Here is a 22,928-nt window from a genome sequence, read left to right on the forward strand (position 1 = left end):
GTGTAATGAAATGGGAGATTGGGATTGACATATATACACCAATACGTATAAAATGGATAACTAATAAGAACCTGCTGTATAAAAAATAAATAAAATTCAAATATAAAAAAAAAGATGAACTGTTATTGGTATTCAAACATCAGTGACTTGCAGATTTATTTAAATGGGCCTTTACTGTAAATATTCACAATATTTACATTCTTTTAGTATTTAAAGAAAATATATTGTTGTATTGATTTATGCTCTTCTAAAACACCTACTCCTAAATTAGCTGTTAGAATCTCTTTTAGTGAACATATTTTTATAACTAAATATTGCCTCTTAGAAACTAAAAACCTAGGTATATGTTAAAATACTTACATGGGTACATTACTCCATAATCTTTAAGTTGAGAGATGGATAAATCTGATGGAAAATTTTGAATTAACAATTTATGATATGAATTAAGTGTCCATTCCAGCTCTTCTTACACATCAACTGTGGAATTAACTTGGTTCTTGCTTTCAAAGGCAACTTGGAGGGTTGGATATTTCCTTATTCTTTAAGAAGTGTTTGTATATATTTTACATGTTTATATTTTCTTGTAGTCTGTGATCACACTAGAAGACCTCAGTGCTGAAATCTGTGTTATGTGAAATCTCCTCTCACTCTTTAAATTTCTTTCCCCTTAAAAATATTGGAATTAATGTGTCACATGCATTAAACTATTTATTAACAGCCTGACCCATTCCTGAATATTGTATGGAAAATAAATGAGATGCTGTCTGTGTCTTGAAATTTAGATGTGGTTGAAATACTAATGAAGGGATTTAGGAATGAACATAATATGTCAATGTAGCTGTATGAGATACTAGAAATGTGAGGCAAAGTCTGTTTACTGCTACTACTACAAAATCTGTCTTAGAAATAAAGATATACAAGGTCTTCAAAGGGAAAAATGAAACGAGAACAAATATATCTCATTAACAAAGCAGTCAATTCCCTTTATTTTTAAAATTTTATGTACACATAAGAATGATCTGTATAATGTACATTCAATATAGAAAGCTTTATATATTTGATAATGTATAGAACATTTCACAATTACACTAATCTCTTACATAACATCTTGACATCCATTTTTAAATTTTTTTGCACAACTCCTTTTTCATTCAATTTGGTAAAGCCAGTTATACATACCGACGTATGCTGTGAGCTCTCAGAAGGTTAATAATTGAGGAGAGGATACCAGCGAACAGGTGCAAGGACAAAACCTAATAGGTAGGAGAACAGCCACACTGACTCGATGCAGGAGAGGGAAATGCCCTTCTTAGGGGTGACTTAGATTTCCCAATTTCTGTAGACTGCAGTTCAACCCCACAGTCACACTAGTTCAAAAAAACATTATAAAAACTAGGAAGAAAGTTTTGTCTTTTTGATTCACAGTCTTGTAAACAGATATAAAGGAACAAAATGTGCTTACATACATCAAGAAAAAAAATTCTTATGTACCTGCTTAGGTTGATCCACAGAGTGCTTTCTTATAACGTGATACAATTAGAATCACTGACTTTTTTCCTAAATAAAAATATACTTATAGAAAAAGGAATAACACTGTCATGAAACCAGGAGAAAGGCAGTTAAGAGTTTTCTTCAACGTATCAGCTGGAGGAATGTGGACGGGGCACTGGCCTTTCAGCGTTTATTGTCTCTCAAGAAAGTTTCAAGTCTGATAGCCAAGGTCGCCTGCCTCATGGTCTACGGGAGGCGGCAGGTTAGACATGACTGATGACGATGTCCCTGCAGTAAGGTAGCCAGCAACTCCAGGTCCTGCAAGAGAGAAAGGAAAAATACACACCTTCTAAAGAGCAGAGTCATGTGAGAACACTGACCTTTACAAAAATGTCAGAACCAGGTCAAGCACCCCATCACAAGGAACTGATACAATCTATTAGGATTACCTAAGCATACAACGAAAACTTTAAAACAGCTACACAGCACCATTTTCATGGTTTGCCTTTACTATACGACAAAGTTAAAAATCATTTCAAAATTTATGCTGGACAGTAACAGTGGTGTGGAAATATGGAAAAAAATTTCCCTTCTCACATCTGGGAAGTTCAATCTTTCAAAAAATCCTGGACGCTGAAGGATACAGCTAACGTCAAATGAGAAAAAAATAGGAACAGAGGAAAGAAACTCTGTACTTGGGTCAGTCCATTCGAAAGTCATACGTGATGAATTCCCAACAAAAAACACTTCTATCCACATTCGAGATAACCTGTTTTCATTTGGTGCAAAGAAATGCTACTATAACAAGTAACACCAAATGAACAAGGGTTGCTACACCAAGGTCTCTTAAAAAGAAAACGCAAGCTCTGGACATCGCTCATAGGTAAAAATAAGAGTGCTATGGAAAAGGTATCAATATTTTAGTTTTACATGTCTTGATTCTAACAATCTCTAGTGCACAAAAATGCCATTATCTATGCCAGCATTTATGAAGATGTGGCCTATGAGCATATAATGGCTTTAGCCCTCTAGTTTATCATGAACTGCAGAGACATTTAATTACACCTCAGAATCACTGCACAACTGTACAGAGTACTTGCAAGAGACACCGTACTGTAGCATAATACTGCATATTGAACAATACTTTTAGCTGAGATCATAGGAAACAAGGCAAACAGCTAAGGAACATTGAAGGGTTAGGACTAGAAAAGCAGTGGAAGCGGCATGCATTTAGCAAAATGGTTCTCTACCTGCTTCAGAGAGCTACACAGAAGTTAGCAAGCTGCCTGGCAGAGCGGATCTAAAGCCCGCTCCTGAGGTGAAGGGGACTGCTGCCAGTTAGAAGGGAAGGAGAGACACCTGAGGGGAAAAAAAGAAACATAAGCAGCAAGGGAAGTCATAAGGAAGTGCAAACAGCAGAGCAGTTTGATGAAGGCTAAGGTATAACAGGGACTGAAGCAGGACAAAAGGGGGACAATTCAGATTCATCTTGTTTTTAACCTCATGAGCATTTGTACTGAGGGCGTGAAGAAAGCAGACACTGTGTATGCAGCACGTGGTTACACAGTGGCCAGAGACAACTCAGCTCATGTGAGGTGCCGCTTGCCACCTGGAGTGCCCGGGAACTTAGAAAACCTAGAAAAAGGATTTTCCCTTTTCTAAGGCAAGGTGGGCCTGCATCTATCAACCCCTGCTTTCCACCAATCAGGACACCAGGCCTTCCACAGACTGCTCAGGAAAGAGACCATACCCCCCTGACAGCGGTTCAGAGCAATAGCGCCACACGGTTACATCACTTCCCACCAACCTGCCACTCTGAACTTCAGGCAGCAGCAAGATTGCTAGGGAACACACCAAGGATGCAACCCTTAAGAATAAACCCCTAAACACTCCAGATTGGTACAGTTCCTGAGCACTTCTGATGTGGGCTCAACTTAGTTCACATCAAATGAATAGATTATGAGACCAAATCATGAATGCTACATATAGAGAAAGGACTAAGGATGTGGTTCTCAGACTACACGCTGAGGCACCCAGGGGCAAATTCACATGGGCTATTTTAAATTTGAGAGACAAGTGACATCTGTTGGATACCATACAAACAACTACTTGCAAGTTGTTTGGATATAACTACTTAATAAACTTAATTATTAAGCATTTCTTTTGGCCTAAGGGTAGATCAAGAAAAAAAATGACTAAGATAGGGCTTCCCTGGTGGCGCAGTGGTTGAGAGTCTGCCTGCCGATGCAGGGGACACGGGTTCGTGCCTGGGTCCAGGAAGATCCCACATGCCACGGAGTGGCTGGGCCCGTGAGCCATGGCCGCTGAGCCTGCGTGTCCGGAGCCTGTGCTCCGCAATGGGAGAGGCCACAACAGTGAGAGGCCCGCGTAGCGCAAAAAAAAAAAAAAAAAAGATAGTAAGGCACTGTGAACTGAGAAATTTTGGGAACCTCTGGGCTAAAATCTAAATTGTGAATGATGGGCCTAGAAGGATTATTCAGAAGAGACCAAATTCTAGCCCCACCATTTGCCTCTTTAGGAAAGACAAGTCAATTCCTGGTATTTCTCTAAATGAAGTCTGAGATACTCTCTCCCTCACACTCCTGGCCTCTTCCAGACACGTCTGGTTTCTAGGGGCTGGAAGCTACAGTCTGCTAGGATATGACACTGTGTTCTCCAGAGAAACATGGCAGGAAAGAGTAGGGGCTGCCAGAAACGGGGCACATGGCACACTGTGTAAGGCAGCTGGACTCTTTAAGAGGGATGTGAAAACCAAGAATCCCACAGAACGGAATTGGCTGCCATGATGGAGTAGTGGAAGGAGCACGGCCTTTGGTGAAAATGAACATGGGATTCTCAGTGGGGGGAAGAAAAAAGAAGCCCTGTCTTAGCAGCAATGTCCTACAATAAACCGACACTGACCTTAGGGAATCTTTCTTAACATGGCTCCCACTGTGTAGTCTTGGACATGTGTAAAAAGAAAACCAAAAGGTAATAAAAACCAACTCTGCAAAGAACTAATGGACCAGTTTGATGAGAGGCCCAAGAAATGCACCCTTGCTCCCTTTGATGACCTTAGGAAAACAAGATAACTATTTCACATGCCTCTAATTAAAATAGAAGTAAATAAGTATATAGTACGGAGTTCATCTCCAAGTCTAGCTCCTAAAAGCATCTTTGCCTTGGCCCACTACTCTTTCTTTCCCTGTTGTTCCTTCTTTCTCTATTGATTTTCTAGGTGAGGAAATCTGAGGATTTTCACTGCTGAAATTATTTTTATAGGGCTTTGAGCTTGTTAGCACCAAGCTCTTCTAAAACAAAATAAATGGCTAAGTAACCCAAGGCCCTACACAATGAGCAGTTACAGCTTAACTGCACCATGGGTAAAGTCCCATTGAGGCACTTTTAGATGAACATTTATCATAAAACAAAACAATATGCCAGGCTAGAGGGTCAGTCTCATCCCAATTTATCAACATTGAGTAATCCTACCTAGGACATTTTAATTTTTACCCCAAATCCTGAACATGTGACTGAGTGACATTTGCTCAGCAGCCAAGAAGAAGAAAATTATAAATGTGATTAGTCATTCCCATCTTATTTTGAAATAGTAATTAGCTTTCTCTCATCTCTCCCCATCTCCTAAACAAAATCGACTTATTGGAAGAAAAGGCTGGTGACGACTTATGTTCTCACAGCACCTTATTTCATTTGCAAATTGATTAGACAGAGGCTGGTACAAACTGAATCTTCTCAAGACTGAAGGCAGGGTGGGGTAAATTTAAAATTCCAATTCAACACAACACTGTATACATTCCATGGAGTTCCACATAACAGAATTTTATCATTATTAGAAGTACTAGCCTCTTTTATCAAACAATGACACACAATTCAATGGAAAAGCTCAAACACAAAATAGAAAACATTTGACAACCCAAGAGATAAATATACATCGGTTCAACCGGTAGTACTTTCACAACAAAAGAACATCCCAGACTGATGATGTGCTAAGAACTGGACAATTTGGGGGCCAACACAGCTCATTGTCCAACATCAACTGATGTGCCCTTGGGCTTCAACAATGACCTTCAGAATGGCCACAGTAAAACTCCAGGCCCTTTCCAGGCTGGGATTTATACCACCTACCCCTCGATGGCTTTATATGGAACTTGCTGCCCCCTGAGCCAGACCAAGGCTGTGAAGAAATTTATAAACCCCAGCCTTTTTATTTCCCTAACCTTCTGCAGCCCATCAAAGCTGCTTCTCATAACTCATTCAGAAGCCACGCCAGGGATCCAAGTAAAAGGAAAGGCACAGACAGAAACCTTTTGGCTCCCTGAACTTTTCCTATAGTTATCAGGGAATCTGGGTGGGGGTGAGGACCAAGTGATTTCTAAAGGAACTGTAGGTCTCTGAAGATAAATTCTTCTCTCTTCTGTATTCTAACGACAGACCTTTTGACCCACAGCTGTTAGTACATCAAGGATCACCTGCAGTCTTTTATTCCATCCAGTCAAGTCAGTGAATGCAATGAATGTGAAGTACACTCAAGAACAAAAAGAATTAGAAGAGGGCTTCCTGTCCCTGCTTGTAATCTACATCTTCCTATTCTTCAAGGTAAAATTTTAAATAAGTTTACTCTCAGCCAGAAAAAATACAGCAGATTTTCCAATCATACCATTCTTACATACAAAGTAATGAATATAATACCATGAAAAGGTGGTATTGTGTAAACTTTTTGGGAAAAGAGTCTAAAGAGGTAAAGTTTTTAGTGTGTCTATAAGAACATACTCCTACTTAGAAGCTACAGCTTTACCCCGAATTTGAAAGAGATATGGAAGAGACTAAGACTATATTCTAGGTATTTCTCTCCATAGACATCATAGGGCAGGGGATGGGAAAGGTAGAAGGGAAACCCATGGCACTCTACTCTTAATGTACACACATGTACCACATGTTCATAAACTCTATAAGTCTGATTATAAATTTTAGTGGATTAATATTAAAGAGGTCACAGTGGAGGAAAAAACAGTAATGTCACAACCACGTCTAAAATTAAAACCATGTAAAACTTTCTCCAAAGTCCTCACTTCTGAATATTTAAGATTTGGTCTTCAGGATTTATAAATTTCTATACTAGTGATCAAGATTATTAAAACAGTTACACTGGTGTGAGAAATGCTGGGTAATTAATTTTTTCTCTCAATTTACCTACATCATCTCTGGTTAGAGGAGGACGCAGGGCTGACATTTTTAAAATATTATAATTTCAGGCAGACTGCAAGAACCACTTAATATTCCTAAGGTTAATTTCAAACTAAAAACTTTTATACCAAAAAAAAAAAAAACTTTTATACCAAAGACCATATTTCATTTTCAGACTTACTAAAATAAGTCTGTCAAATGGACAAATGTCCCAAGCTTCTGAAGTGTTTTATCTTCTGATCCCTAGGCAGTAAAACATCCTTTCCTTTATGATACCCACATATTTCCTCCCACGAAAAGATAAACCCTAAATATTTAGTAAAACTTCAGATTAATCACTGGTAACTTTGAAGAAAAAATATTTCACATGTGAGTATGCATATTTGGAATTTCAACCTAGTATTCTGACAGAATGGAACGATGCTGTCATGTTTCTGATACTGATATTTCTGAGTAGATATTTCTCTACTCTTTTGTTACATGTTCAAGATAAACATTTTAATACAGCCATACTCCAAATACAACATATGACACCATGGATTTACTGGATCAAAACTAAGCAGAGTCCGCGTTGCAGTCAGCACACATTCAACACCACAGCAGTTCGCATGCTGTCTGGGCTAGAACCAGAGGTCCACTGCATGCCCACAGCATCTCCAAGACAGGTAGCTAGGAACCTAGGAAAACCCTCTAAATGCCATTTTTAGTCTAGACAGGGCAAAAGAAAGGTCCAAGTGGCTTCTGCCATGTGTCTTAGGGAAGAGAATTGGGTGTGGTTTACCTGTGAGGTATCCTGCTGTTTGTGACTCAGAAATAAACAAGTCATGTTTCTGATCTTTGAAGGCACTCCAGACTGAAGAACGAGACAGGATTTCATTCACCTAGGGAAGTAAAACAAACTCTTTGAATTTAAACAAACTAAGTGCTAGATGTTGGTAGATGAAATTAAAGAGAAAAAGCAAACTTCCAAGACAAAAGGAAGAGGCCAGCTGAGGAAAGAACCAAAGATGAACCAAGACCTCACATTCATCAGACACTCTACACCAGGCACATCTCATTAAGCCAGACGCAAAGAAGTCCCTAAATAAGTCTTCCCTCTAAACTTGGACTCTACTATTTGAACTTACTGACTTGTATGTAATTTTGGCATGAAGATGTTCTTGTGATAGTAACAACGGGCTGACAGTGTGGTGTGGGTTCATGAAGTATTCCCGAGGAAGGGGTTTGGGGAGGAGCTACTGCAAAACTCAAGCTACAACTTTTTTTTTTTTTTTTTAACATCTATTTATTTATTTGGCTGCACCGGGTCTTAGTTGCGACACATGGGATCTTCATTGTGGCATTAAGGCTCTTAGTTGCGGCATTCAGGTTCTCTGACCAGGGATCAAATTCGGGCCCCCTGCACTGGGAGTGTGGAGTCTTAACTGCTGGACCTCCAGGGAAGTCCCTCAAGCTACAATGTAAAGCACTTTTTCAAACTATGGATGTGGCCTGTTAGAAGTTTAAGAAATCTATTAAGACAGTTGTGATCAACATGCTTGAGAAAATAAAATAGATTAATATAGAAAGCATCAGAGTATCACATGTAAAGTGGGCAAAATTGTTCTGTGATATATATACACATATGAGTATAAATAACATGTGTGTAAATGTGTATTGGACTAAGATGGAAGACATGTTTCTTTCTGTGACATAGATTAAAACAAAGTTTAGGAAATTCCAATGTAGAGGATATCTTTTGCATATCAAAGTTCAGATCAAAGTTCAGATCACTGGGTTGCACAGTGGACACAAAGATGAGAAAGACTTTCTCTGTCCCTGAAGTGCCTACAGTTTAGTAGGGGAGACAGACAATGCCAGATAACTTAGTGGTAAGCATTAAAGTAGAGATATACACAGGGACTGTGTGAGTCCAAAAGCCTCTTTGTCCCAATCTTGGGGAGAAGCAATGGTGGAAGTGATTAGTTGTGAAGGTGCTGAAGTTCCTATTTTGGAAACTATCATAATTCTTTCCTTCCCTTGGGAGTGGAAGGTGGGGGTCAAGGTTGCTCTGCTAATTGTCATCAACAGGAATCTGGAGGGGAGGACAATTGCCGGTGCATGGTACACAGGAGTGCCTTTGCTTGGCATTCAGAACGCCCACAGGTAACTTTATTCAACATATAGTTAATGACTCCAGCAGCACATGCTGTCTCTCTTCTTTATTATCACCTTAAATAGTTCAAATGATAATACTGCTAGGAGGGACAACAGCATAAAAAATGTTTCTTTATTTGGAACACACAAACACAGTGGATTCACTAAAGGAGAGCTTTAAGTCAATTTAAACCTACAGAAGAACATTAGTAGGTAGAAATAGTCCAAACATCTATGAACGGATGAATGGGTAAACAAATCGTGGCATATACACACAATGGAACATTATTTAGCCTTAAAAAGGAATGAAGTGTTGAAACACACTATAACGCAGATTAACCTTGAAAACATGCTAAGTGACAGAAGCCAGACACAAAAGGTCACATATTGTATGATTCCATTTATGTGAAATGTCCAGAATTGGTGAATTCCTAGAAAACAGAGTGGTGACTGCCAGAAGCTGAGGGGAAGAAGAAATGGGAAATAACTGCTTAATTGGTACAGAGTTTTGGGAACTAGATAAAGTGGTGGTTATACAACATTGTTAATGCACTAAATACCAGTGAATTGTTCAATTTAAAATGGTTAATTTTGTTATGTAAATTTCACCTCACCTTAAAAAAAGAGAGCGTTACTAGATAGGGCTATATAATAATACTGAATAAGGAACTCCTCAGAAGCAACATTAAGAATAAAACCAATGAGGAAAATTAAATTACTGAACTGGTTTGAACTCAGCATATGCATGCGGCTGAAACACATTAATAGAATCTAAGTTACAACAAAAAGGAAGCCAACACTTTGTAAGTGCTAATAACGGAAGGAGATGAAACTAAAATGATGTTCTGTATCTTTTAAAATGGTATTATGGGATGGTTAATGAATGCGGTTATCACTACTCCACAGTAACTCCTAGAACTGAAAGTTAATCTTAACCGGCAACTAAATGCTCAGTATTCTTCTATGTTGAAGAATGTGCAACATGTTACCACTATCCAGAGAAAGAATCCTTCCAGTGACTATTTGAGTATATAGTTTGTGTTTTATGAGGCAGCTATGCTAGTCCATCCCTGGTTTTGGGATCTGCTCCAGTTACGGTCAAGAACCACACCTGTAGGTGGAACCTGAGCTGAGGTGCATAGATCACCAATGGCCAAGACACCTGGCTTTGAAAATGCCTTGTAATCGGCAGATCAAAGTTACCTCTGTGTAGACTCACCTGTTCTCCATGCTGCAGGCTTCGAGTCATTGCCTTGAGAGCTTTAACAATCTGAGCCTTTGTGGCTGCTGGGCTGTCCAGATTTTCAAGGCCAATGCCTTCAAGTAATTTTAAGAGGTATGGGACCAAATCTGCTTTCAGGGCCTAGAAGAGAATATTAAGTATACATATGTGTGTACATGTGTGTATATATGTGTCTGTGTGTCTATATATATAGAGAGAGACACAAACACAAATATATACGCTTTAAAAAATGTAAGCCATCCACTGAGGAAATAATTTCACCCCCAGAACCATATCTGGAAGAGGACACTCTGCTTTATTTTATTTTAATGCCAGATGCAGAATTTTGGGGGTTAGGGTATCTAATAATAATGACATTTTTACTTAATGAGATTTTATTCTGTTCCATCAACTATTTTAAATGCTATATGCTGATTATTTTACTTAATCCTCCCAACACCTAATGATGTAGGCATAACTATAATATTGCCGATGGAAAAATCAACGCATGGAGGGTAAAACATGTTGACAGTCACAGAGCGAGATAGTAATGGAATCTGTGTCTGGACCTATAAAGTACAGAACCTGAGCTTCAGCGAGTATACTGGTCTGCTTCCTCTAAGGACATGTACTGATGGGCAACAATATTGGCAGTATATTAGTTTTCACATTTTCTTAAAACATCAACCTTTGCATTCACCATACGTTTTCTATCAGCCTAATAAAAGCTAAGTAATACTCTGCTACCACACAATTTTCACTGCCCACTCTGAGATTCAAAGGAAAGAGGTGGAAGTAACTAAGTCAGTCTACCTCTTTTTTACAGATATTATTCTTGGAACAACCCTGTGAGAAGTCATAACTTTATTTTACAGATGAGTAATCTGAGTACTGTAAGGGTAAATATCATGCCTGAGGTCACAGAGCCATCAAGTGGTAGAACTAACTCATGTTCTTTCCAATACAACAACCCTCCTAGCCAATTATAAGTTTGAACCTCAGAGCATCCAATTATTTCCTTGAAATGTACTCAGTACTTCTAACCTGACTGAACAAGGAACAGAGATGGAAGTGGGGGTGGATGGGGAGAGAAGATGTGAGAGGAAAAGGGGCTGGGAAATAGGAGGGCCAGATAATAAGGATGCAAGGGCCTTGTATTCAGGCTAAGGATGTCAAATGTCACTTTGTCATCTGGCAGGTAATGGGAAACCACTGAAGGATTTTTAAGTGAAGAATGAGTTACACTTTTAAGAGTTGTATTTTAGAAAGATCACTTTCTCAATGGCTTCTAAATTTATTATATGTTTTTTTGTTCCCTTGATGTCTGCAACATTGGTACCCACTAAGTCTTCTTTTCATTAGATGGGTAGTCTCTTTGAAAAGGACTATAAAAACATTGGCATGTTTTTTGAACATGACTTAAAAGAAACAAAGGAATGAATAAACAGAATGAATCTTTCCAAAAAGGATAAAATAAATTTTACAAAGCAAGTTAAGGATAAATGCTTAGTAAATAACCAAAATTTAAAATTCAGACATCACAAAAGTACCTTGATATTGGTAGGATTTTGGGTAGCTGGCCCACCTTTTCTGTGTATATATATACATGTGCCTGTGTGTGTGTGTGTGTGTGTGTATAAAATATAAAATTACACATGCACAAATTCACAAGTTACCTCTCTGCCAAGTCAGGGAAACCAAAATCAGTGCTAAGTAAGTGAAAATCTATTTGTTTGGTATGTTGCCTTCCCTAAAATAGAAATCTAGAAAGTCACTTACTTGTGCCACTAATTCACTCTGCTCCTTCTGAAACATTCGGTTAATTGCTTCACAGGCTAGACCAACAGTATCTGGTCTCTTTTTCATTCCATTTATCAGTGGGCCAATCGTCTCCAAAGATGCCATGGCTCGAACACACAGCTAAGTGCCCAAAAAGAGAAGGTTACTTGTAGACTAGCAATATTTTATGTAACAAGGTAAATACCACAATAATATATGAAAAACCTACATTCAGTTCAAGTTTTTTTTTTCTTTTGGGCCGCGCCACGCCAAAAATCCCTTAGTTCCCCGACCAGGGATTGAACCCATGTTCCCTGCAGTGGAAGCGCCAAGTCTTAACCACTGGACCACCAGGGAAGTCCCTTCAGCTCAAGTTTAATAATGAACTAAGTCAAATTCAGTCTCCTATTAATCAGATCATTTAAACCAGTTTAAGAATTGTTACAATACCATGAGGCTCGTATGGATTAAGGCACATGGTAGGAAAGGGATTTATACTTCAATGTACATTAGTCAGGAAGAGGGAGCACAGATAAATTCTAGAACTATAAGCTACTAAATGGATTCATCAATACCTCGTTTTCAGACAGGGCATGAATAACTCGAATGGCACTCTTAGGAATGGCATTGTTCCTATGATTCATCGCCTGGATAACTTTGGGAAGATGGCCCAATGGTGGGACCTGATCAGCCAGCTGAGGCTGTGCATTGAAGAGGCATACTGTTGCCATTGTCAAAGTTTCCAGAGTTTCTCCCTGGAGAGGGTATAAAACAAACAAACAAGCAAACTGTAAAATACTGATGAAGTCCTAAACATCCTTAGTAATTATTTGGTGTTACTAAGGGCCCACAAGTTCTAAGTGCTGATACTTAAAAGTGATCCCTAAATCCTAAAAGAACAACAAACTTCCCCATCTTGACAAAGGCATGAATTTAAAAGACTTTAAGAATGTGATACATTAATCTAAGCAGCCTTTCTCTGGGCATTTCTATTCCACATCTCATTTCTACTGCAGATAAAAGAGATGTCTATTAAGAAATCATCTCTCAAAAGATATTACTAGAAATTTTCAGATAATGTTATAGAAATGCCAATATCAAAGAACATCAATAATTCAGGAGAATGAAGAACTAGCGAAAATGTTTTCCCCAGTTCTATTAAAAATCCTACTAATTAACATGTCTGGCTGCCATAATGCACTTTCTATTGTGGAAAATGGATTGCAAAAACCTGTAGCTTATACCATTATATGCAAACATATATATCCATAACATAACATGTCTTAAATAAACATGGAAGCTGGGATGCACCGAAAAAGAAAGCAATGTAGAAGGAAAATGTTATACGTTTTTCTGTTTCCAAGTTTCTCCTTTCTGAGGATTTCATTTTTTAAGCAAACTATATATGTAGTAAAAATCCTAGTAAAGAGAAAATGTGACTATAGAAAGAGACATATGTAAATATCTAACGTAATGTTAATTTTTTTTTGAACTCTTGCAAAGCTAATGATAGTAACTAATGATTTCTAAGTACTTGACATTATACTAAGTACTCCACATTTATCAAAACTCATGAAAACTTCAGCCTTAGGGGCAGATGCTGTTACCTTTCTATGAGGTAACTGAGGCAGAATCAGGAGGCATTACTCCAGGTCACAGAGCTAGTCACTGGTGGGGCTGGTACTGGGGTCCAGGACCATCTAACACCACAGATCGGGCTCTTAATCACCTCTATAGCCAGCTTGTTTAATTAATTATGTACCTCAATTATTTTCAATATATGAGTTCAAATAACAAAACCTTATATTACATCAGGGTTTATGACTTGCCAAGCCAAGACCAAGTCTACTTTCCTACTCACTCCTGCTTTCCTGCTAGCCTCTGGCTTTGAGCATAGGTACAGGGTTCACCCATGTAGTTAAGACTCCCCTGTCAATTTTTTTAAGTAGGGTCATTCCTGCCATCTATGGCAAGCTAAGTGAAGAACATGCCCTAGCAGGACACACTTCCATTTAGGTTTCTACACTGCACATTTAGGTTTCTCCTTAAAACCATACAATCACTGGAAATGGGACGGAAGAAACCTTTCAGAGCTACTATAATTGTTAGAAATAGCATCCTCTCAATATACATAACTCCAACTTTTACCAAGAAGTTTCACTTTTGACAAGGCATATGTGAATTTAAGGGTGGCTGCTACATTGAAAGAGGTAGCCAATTCTTAATGTATGGTCAATGAGGATGGTGTTTTAACAGAAACACTATCAACATGTTTAGCAAACTATACGAAATGTCTGGCTGACAGCTAAAGCTTACATGAGGATTGTTCTTCTCCAGGAGCTCAGTTAACTTTTCTAGCAGTGCAATAAGAAATTCTCTAGGCTTTCTTAGAACCCAAGCTGGCTGTGCAATAAAGATTCTCAAGAAAACTCCTCCAACAGCAAGTTCACCTTCTGCTTCTGCAAACACCACAGCAAAATCCTCAGGCAACTTTAAATAGAGAAAGAATAGTCAAGTCACTTACTCATCATTAGTTGTACATTAAGCAAGAAATAAAAACCCTATTAAAGAAATCGTTATGAAATTAACTAGTCCTTAAATAGTCATTATATAATCAAATAAAAATTATTGTTTTATTTTCTCTTAACAAAATTCAGAAAAAGTCCTTTGATTAAGTTACTTACTCTGAAAGTGAGTATTCCTACTTTTATGTTTAAAACCTTATTTTCAAGGGGAAGACCTAAGTTTCTTAATGACAAAGTATCTAAAAGGTTGGCATTAAACTCACTCATCAGGAATTTAAAAAAACAACAAAAATTTACAGTAAAATGTAGAATTCCTTCCTCTGAATAAAAGTATACTTTACCTTCCAGTTTACATCAGGGTTGTCTTGCTGATTTTTAAAGTGCCTTGGGAAAAAAAAGGGGGAAAGGACATCAAACTTCAGTCACAAGACACACTTTCATGCACGTAGAGTAAGCCTTAGAGAGGTGACAGACAACGTGAGGCATGCCTGCCTGCCCGGTGACCCCATCTGAAGGCCCTAAGTTACTGCGTGTCTCTTGACTTACTCAAGCACCATTTCTCTAACTGTCATGGACACTTTATCTCTGGAGCTGTCATTCCAAATTAACTCAGGATTTTCATGAGTTCCTTCAAAAATATGGACGGCAGCTTCAGGGTTGTCTCTCATGGCATCCATAAAAACGCTCGGGAGAAATTTCATCAATGTAATTCGAACCTAGATGAGGAGGTTTGAGAAAGAAAAAAGACCTATTGGAAACATCTCAGTATTTGGTCTGCTTTACATTTCTCTAAGATAGAATGTTGCTGTAATTTGTGTTATGGCTGATATGGGCCACAACTATCATCCAAAAATTCTGGATTGAGAGAACAGATAAACCTTGGTTTATGCAAAGGTAACAAGACTCACTACGACCTGCTACTACTTACCTATCCAGGTTCATTTCCTCTCTCCTCCTCAAATTTAAGAAACATTAAGAAATTCAGCACCAGTGGTGTGTGAAGTTCCCAGAGCACACCACTCTGCCAGATCCTGCCCTGCACATGCTGTTCCCTCTTCCCAGAAGGCCCTTAGCTGCCCTGTCCCTCCACCCCTCCCACACCCCACACCCTCACAAATTTTTCTCATGCTACCTTTGTGTCGTACAAGTATTTTTTAGTGCATTTATTTTGCTATATTATGTTTTACATTATACTGTGCCTTTTTCCAGAAAGGATTTAAAAAACAGCTTAAAAAATATATCCAACACACACATACACACAAACTGAAAATTAGTCTGAGGCATAAGGACAAAGGGAAAATGAAGGTTGGAAAGATAAGTTTTTCCCTCAGGTCCTCACATAGTTTTCCCTCCTTTGTGTCATTCAAGTCTGTGTTCAAATCTCATCTCATAGAAAACTTCCCTGGTCAAGTCTGTCTTGCTGTCGCTGTATTTTCAGCCCCTGTCACAAGCACATACTTGAATGAATATCTCATTCAGTGTATACTCTGAGTATACTCATTCAGATTCTTACTTCAATGAATGAGACTAATAGGAAGTCAGTACACAAAGGAAACATCAAAAGCTCTGTAAAATTGCAAGCAATATATTACAAATTTAGCCCTGAACTCCTAGCAGCCAATGAACTAAAGGAAACAGTGTCAGTTACATGATAGAGAGCATCCACAAAACAGGATGTGTGTCACTTTTCTGGGTCAAATGGATCTAAGACATAAATACAAGAGTTAAAACTATAAAACTCTTGGGAAAAAATACAGGCATAGATCTTTGTAAACTTGGATTAGATAATGGCTTCTTATATATGACATTAAAAGCACAAGCTACAACAACAACAAAGATAGTATGGACTTCAGCAAAGTTAAAAAAAGACACCATCAGTAAAGTGGAAAGACATCCACAAAATGGGAGAAAATATTTGAAATCATACATCTGATAAGGGACTGGTATCCAAAATATATAAAGGACAATTACAACTCAATAGTAAAAAGACAACCCAATTTAAAAATGAGCAAAGGATGTGAACAGACATTTCTCTAGAAGAGAGGTACAAATGGCCACTTAAGCACATGAAAAGACATTTAACATCATTAGGCACCAGGAAAATGCAAACGAAAACCCTGAGATAACACTTCATACCCACTAGGATGACTATACTCAACAAAGATATATTGGGTGGGCCAAAAAGTGCCTTCGGTTTTTTAAGTAAAAATAAAAGACACATTTTTCATTTTCACCAAGAACTTTATCGAACAACATATTCACCCTTTTATTCAACTACCTTCTGCCATTTTTCAGGCAACTTCATAATTCCATCTTCCCAAAACTTATCTTTTTGAGCAAATAACTGTTCCAGGTACCTTTTTCAGTCTTCCAGGGAAATGAAATTTTTTCCATTAAGAGAACTTTGTAAAGACTGAAATAAATGGAAATCCTAAGGTGTAATGTCTGGTGCATATGGCAGATAAATCAGAACTTCCCAGCCAAGCTGTAACAGTTTTTGCTGGGTTGTCAAAGACACATGTGGTCTTACGTTATCCTGATGGAAGATTATGTGTTTTCTGTTGACTAATTCTGGACGCTTTTCATGGAGTACTGCTTTCAGTTGGTCTAACTGGGAGCAGTACTTGTTGGAATTAATTGTTTGGTTTTCTGGAAGGAGCTCATAATAGAGAACTCCCTTCCAATTCCACCATATACACAACATCACCTTCTTTGGATGAAGACCGGCCTTTGGTGTGGTTGCTGGTGGTTCATTTTGCTTGCCCCACAATCTCTTCCATTCCACACTGTTGTACAGTATCCACTTTTTGTTGCCCGTCACAACTTGTTTTAAAAACGAAACGTTTTCATTACGTTTCAATAGAGAATTGCATGAGAAAATATGGTAAAGAGGGCTTTTTTTTTTTCTTTCCTTGCGGTACGCGGGCCTCTCACTGCTGTGGCCTCTCCCGCTGTGGAGCACAGGCTCCGGACGCGCAGGCCCAGCAGCCATGGCCCACTGGCCCAGCCGCTCCGCGGCATGTGGGATCTTCCCGGACCGGGGCACGAGCCCACGTCCCCTGCATTGGCAGGCAGACTCTCAACCACTGCGCCACCAGGGAAGCCCCAAGAAGGCTTTTCTTGCTTAACTTAATGTGGAATCCAAGCATCAAAGCAATTCACATAACCAAGCTGGTGCAAATGATTTTCAGTGCTTGATTTGGATATTTTGAGTATGTTGGCTATCTCCTGCGTGGTATAACATTGATTGTTCTCAATTATTGTTTCGATTTGATCGCTATCAACTTCAACTGGTCTACCTGACCGTGGAGCATCGTTCAGCGAGAAATCTCCAGCACAAAACTTCTGAAACCATTTTTGACACATTCCAGCAGTCACAGCACCTTCTCCATACACTGCAAAAATCTTTTTGTGCGTTTCAGTTGCATTTTTACCTTTCTTGAAATAATAAAGCATAATATGCCAAAAATGTTCAATATTAAAATGGCTACACAAAAATTAACCAATATTGATTAAGTCTTTTTTTAAATGCACGTTGATATGACAGCTGTCACATTCAATCTAACAAAATTGTTTTGAATGAAGTTAAAGACAGCTAAGTGCTACTAGAGCCATCTTACGGAAAAAACTGAACGAACCTTTTGGCCCACGCAGTATAACAAGTGTCAGAGAAGAGGTGGAGAAATCAGAATCCTCACACATCACTGGTGGGAATGTAAAATGGTGCAGCCACTGTGGAAAACAGTCTGATAATTCCTTGAAAAGTTTAAAATAGTGTTACCATATGATCCAGAAATTCTACTCTCAGGGAAATAAAATACATATCCACACAAAAACTTGTATACATGTGTTCACAGTAGCCTCACTCAGAATAGCCAAAAAGCAATAATCCACATGTCCATTTTCAAATGATAAATGGAAAAACAAAATGTGGTATATGTATACAATGGAATATTATTTGGCAATAAAAAGGAAGGAAGTACTGACACATGCTACAACATGGAGGAATCTTGAAAACATTATGCTAAGTGACAGAAGCCAGACACAGAAGACACATATGATTCCATTTACGTGAAATGCTCAGAATAGGCAAATCTAGAGACAGAAAGTAGGTTAGTGGTTGCCAGGTGCTAAGGGGAAGGTGAATGGGAAGTGACTGCTAAAGGGAATGGGTTTTTTTCCTGGGTTGATGAAAATGTTTCTAAAATTGATTGTTGTTGCCCAAACCAATGAACTGTATACTTCATATGTGTGACTTGTATGGCATGTCAATTATATCTCAATAAAGTTGTTACCAAAAAGGAAAATAAGTTTACTGACCCCAGTTCTAGAATCTCTTGCTGCAAATTATTCAATTAAGGAGCTGACACTTGTATTTTTCCTATACAGAAAATTTAAGTGTAAATATATTCACCTTGGTAAAATCTGTCCCTCATGTATTTCAAAGGTCAAAAAATTACTGAAGCGCTCAAAAATCAATTCTAGTACATATTTATTTTAAATATCTAAAACATTATTTAAAACATGTAATATTAGACATTATAATTATGTGCTACCCAACTCTAGCTTTAAGAAAACTCAATATTAAATATCAATATTCATGGACTTCCCTGGCAGTCCAGTGGTTAAGATTCTGCCTTCCAATGCAGAGGGCACGGGTTAGATCCCTGGTCGGGGAACTAAGATCCCAAATGCCGCGCATGGTGTGGCCAAAAATTTTTTTTAAAAAATCAGTGTTCATGATTTTATGGACCCTTGCTATAGGTATCCAAATGCAATCGCCCTTATCCCATCAACCCTGTTGATGACAGATTATTAACCATATTCCCAAAGTAAAACTGTTCCAGGTCCTGTGACAGATTCTCAGGAGATCAGACAAGGAAAAAAAAAAAACAACTGAATCTAATGTGTTTTACTGATGTAAAGTAAAACCTAACACTCTGGAAGTGGAGGCTCAGGAGCCTTCATTTCATATCTGGGCTGGCTTCAGTGAGCATTACTTCATGTGAAACTGATTTAATAACAGAAGAAGGGGACTTTGATTACACCTGTGTCTGAATGCAATTCTATTTAGAAGTGCTGTTCTAACAGGTTCCTGCTCTGCAAATTGGACCATGGTTCCAGAGATCATCTTGTTAGCTCCAGATTCTTAATGGGAGATCTCCCTGCAGAGAGGGGAAGCAAAGGTGCCGTTACACTCACGTGCTATATGGCTTTAACTAATACAGGTGTGGGGTGTATCTCCTTCACAAGCTACCTCCACAGGCCAATCCTCGAAGTGTGAAAGTCTAACCTAACGTATCATCCGTCATAACTTAAATATACTTTTGTTCTTCCTTCAAGGGAGATGAACAGTTTTATCACCATAATTCAAATACTCTCTTAAGACTTCTCAATTCTAGTGCAGGCTTTGCCGACTATAATTTTTCTCTAACTAGTAATATATAGGAATAATTTCAGGTATGTCGATCTTCCAACTTTCACATTAAGTTATTTCCTCACCATCTCAGACTTTGGTAACGCTCATGAAATCCGTTATCAAAGTTACAGAGCTTTAGTAATTTCTTTCTAAGAACCCATTTTGTGCTCACCTTTGGACCTATTAGTTTATCTGCTGTCATTTTAGCAAAAAGTTCAGCTGTCTGGGCTCGAACCTGTGGATGTGTTGAATTGCAGAACATGTCTAGTAAATAAATCAAAGCTCCTGTGAAGGAAAGAAAGAATTAGTGTTTATACTCTAAATAAAAAAAATGACTTTTCCAATCATAGAATCATAGTAGAATTCATTTTCAACCTTGTTTCAACTCAATGCAGTTTGTTTTTTTTTTAAACTGTAAGCCTTCCAAAGCATTCTTCTAGTTTATCAGACTATACAAAGCAGCTCAAAATAAGCCTCACCATTACTGAGCATGACTGGATGAGAAAGCACTCCATACATTACCTTTTGCCATTGCTTCTTTGATTATTTTTGTACTTGATGTCAAAGCATAAAGAGTTTCCAGAACAAGCTGACGACCTACAAAGTAAAAGACATTTCAAAGAATGTATCATCACATTAGCTTACATTTACTGGGCACCAGTGCCAGGCACTGAACTAGGTGTTCTACACAGGGTATTATACTTACATCTTCACAATAACCAGCAAGACAGGAATTGTGGCCTCCATGAGTGAGGAAGCTGAGACCCAGTTTGACCAACCCATGGATTCATAGCTAGTGAGAGATATAGCTCACTATACCACTGAGGTATATAGAAGTTTATAGAAGTCTGACTTCCAAAATCCACACTCATAACCACTATGCCATACTGTCTTGCTACCTCACTGTTCACTGTGCAAACAAAATCTTCTCACCTCCTGACACCCTGAGAACACTCTATTCAGGGATCTACAATTTTTATGTGGTGCTAGTATCTTAGAGAAATGAGTAGGAAGTAGCAGTTGCAAGACACTGTTCCAATCTAAGACACAATAGCATCCTTCTGCACATAGTCTGTGCGCTTCTCACCCTTGTCATTGAAGTAGACTCAGCTACTGGACTTTTCTAAAGTCAAAATGGCAACAACAGACAGGTGACCAAAGGAGTAAAGAGTTGGCAAAGAGGGTGAAGGCTGCCAAGTATTAGGCTGAGACTAAAACAACAAAGGATGGTAGCCAGACTGAGCTAAGTTAACAGGCAGGAGAAAAAACACTCAAAAGCAGATTTTTAAGAGAAGCAACAGTACTTCATTGAAAACCTACCACTGTTCTAACCATAGTTTCAAAGGAAAACAAGTCTTTGTAGGGGTTAGAGGAAGTTAACATTTTATGTTTTTAATGTCCCTTAGCAAACAGTTAAAGATAATTTAGTCTAAAATATAAATGATAGCAGAGTAGGCTGAGATATCTAGATGTCAGCTATTTTACCGGTAAGATTAAAATAATGACTGGACTATATAAATCCGATATGAATATAAAATAACTTTCAAGTTATGACTTCTGTAACATTCTTCACTTCATCAATCAGTTTAATTTTGCATTGTTTGAAGCCTCGTAAAGCTGTTAAAAACTAAAAAAAAAGAAAAACCAACTAAGGTTGTAGGGATGATAAAAATAATCTGTGAATGACTTTTAAAAGTTGTCATTTTAAAGAGCTATTTCAAACGTCGTTTATTAAAGAAAACAAAAATATTCAATGGAAACTGAACTCCACTCAACTCACTGACCCTAACACGTGCAAGGCACTGGGGCATAAAATGAATGCGACAGGTTGCTGCTCTCAAGGAGGTGAACAGGTGTGAAGTCAAGATTAACATGACTTCCAAGGGGCTAGCAAAGCCAACTGAGCAATGTCTGCTGACAGTTAAGTGGCAAAGTTGGACTTAGTATCGCCAATTGCCTTTGAAAAGCAATCTCAAGGTTGATCCTAGCACTTATGCTAGAAGACTGTACAGTTTGTAAGGAGTCTATATTATTTCAGGCTGTATTCAAGAAATCAGGTTGGTGTATTTTAAAAAACTGATACCATTTGGTGGTAACAGTCGCTATCAGCATCAAATCAGTAAAGGACAAATAATGCAGGATTGAACTTTAAGCTAACACAAGGTGATTTTTATCTTAAGCATTTTTTCCTATCATCCAAGATCAACTGTGTGTGTGTGTTTTTTTTTAATAAACCATGGAATATTAGTCAATTCTCAATTACTCATGTGTAGCTTATACTCAACAAATTGAAAATCCTAGATTATTTTCCTTTTGCTTTTCGATCTCTCTTACCTCTTTCAACTTTTGATATGAGAAATGCAAAATAATTAGCTTATGTAAAAACATAATTAGAAAGACACATCTAATATAAAGAAGACCACTTAGGGCTTCCCTGGTGGTGCAGTGGTTGAGAGTCCGCCTGCCGATGCAGGGGACACAGGTTCATGCCCCAGTCCGGGAGGATCCCACATGCTGCAGAGTGGCTGGGCCCATGAGCCATGGCCGCTGAGCCTGCGTATCCGGAGCCTGTGCTCCGCAACGGGAGAGGCCACAACGGTGAGAGGCCCACGTACCACAAAAAAAAAAAAAAAAAAGAATACCACTTAAAATATTCCAAAACAAAACACGGATAACACTGTGTCAGAGGTTTTGTATCATCTGTGTAACTGCTCCCCTCAATGGGTTGACTGTACTGTTGTTTCAAAAATTCCAGTGAATATACGTACTTGATGGCAAAGAATGTAGAAGAGCCAATAAATTGGACAAAACCATTGATTCAGCAATATTGTTGACACAGTCTTGGTTAGACGTCACTATATTCACAACCTGAAAATTAATAAATAGGATGTTAAGAGTTCTGGAAATAATTTTGGACCTAAACAAATTAAGTCAAATTAGTCAGACCTAAATAAACTAAAGGCTTTACCAAAGTGAGAAAAATGTTTGGAGGACAATATATTTAATTTTTAGGCAAGGGTTTAATTTTAAAAGATTGGCCTGTTCTTTTGAGAATAAAAACTGTTTATGCTAATGCATATATTATATACATTAGCCTTCTATTAATTTAGAGGTAAGAATTAAATATAATCATCTAAACAAATATTTTAGC

The 22,928-nt window shown here is 38.2% G+C and overlaps 1 protein-coding gene across 1 annotated transcript in view; it reads right to left on the bottom strand.

The window, feature by feature from the left end:
• Window positions 1-957: 957 nt before the first annotated feature.
• The window catches only part of DNAJC13 (DnaJ heat shock protein family (Hsp40) member C13), a 124,187-nt gene continuing 102,216 nt past the window's right edge, over window positions 958-22,928 (bottom strand). Inside the window, exons 46-56 of the mRNA XM_060149843.1 lie at window positions 22,546-22,645; window positions 20,300-20,374; window positions 19,950-20,062; window positions 14,905-15,074; window positions 14,700-14,742; window positions 14,150-14,323; window positions 12,409-12,588; window positions 11,834-11,974; window positions 10,052-10,195; window positions 7,478-7,577; window positions 958-1,809 (exon numbers count right to left, since the gene is read on the bottom strand). Coding sequence (XP_060005826.1) covers window positions 1,703-1,809; window positions 7,478-7,577; window positions 10,052-10,195; window positions 11,834-11,974; window positions 12,409-12,588; window positions 14,150-14,323; window positions 14,700-14,742; window positions 14,905-15,074; window positions 19,950-20,062; window positions 20,300-20,374; window positions 22,546-22,645 — 1,347 coding nt within the window. The 3' untranslated portion in view covers window positions 958-1,702. The remainder of the gene's footprint in view (window positions 1,810-7,477; window positions 7,578-10,051; window positions 10,196-11,833; window positions 11,975-12,408; window positions 12,589-14,149; window positions 14,324-14,699; window positions 14,743-14,904; window positions 15,075-19,949; window positions 20,063-20,299; window positions 20,375-22,545; window positions 22,646-22,928) is intronic.

This window comes from Lagenorhynchus albirostris, chromosome 5 (genome assembly GCF_949774975.1).
Source record: "Lagenorhynchus albirostris chromosome 5, mLagAlb1.1, whole genome shotgun sequence".
Classification (NCBI taxonomy): domain Eukaryota; kingdom Metazoa; phylum Chordata; class Mammalia; order Artiodactyla; family Delphinidae; genus Lagenorhynchus; species Lagenorhynchus albirostris.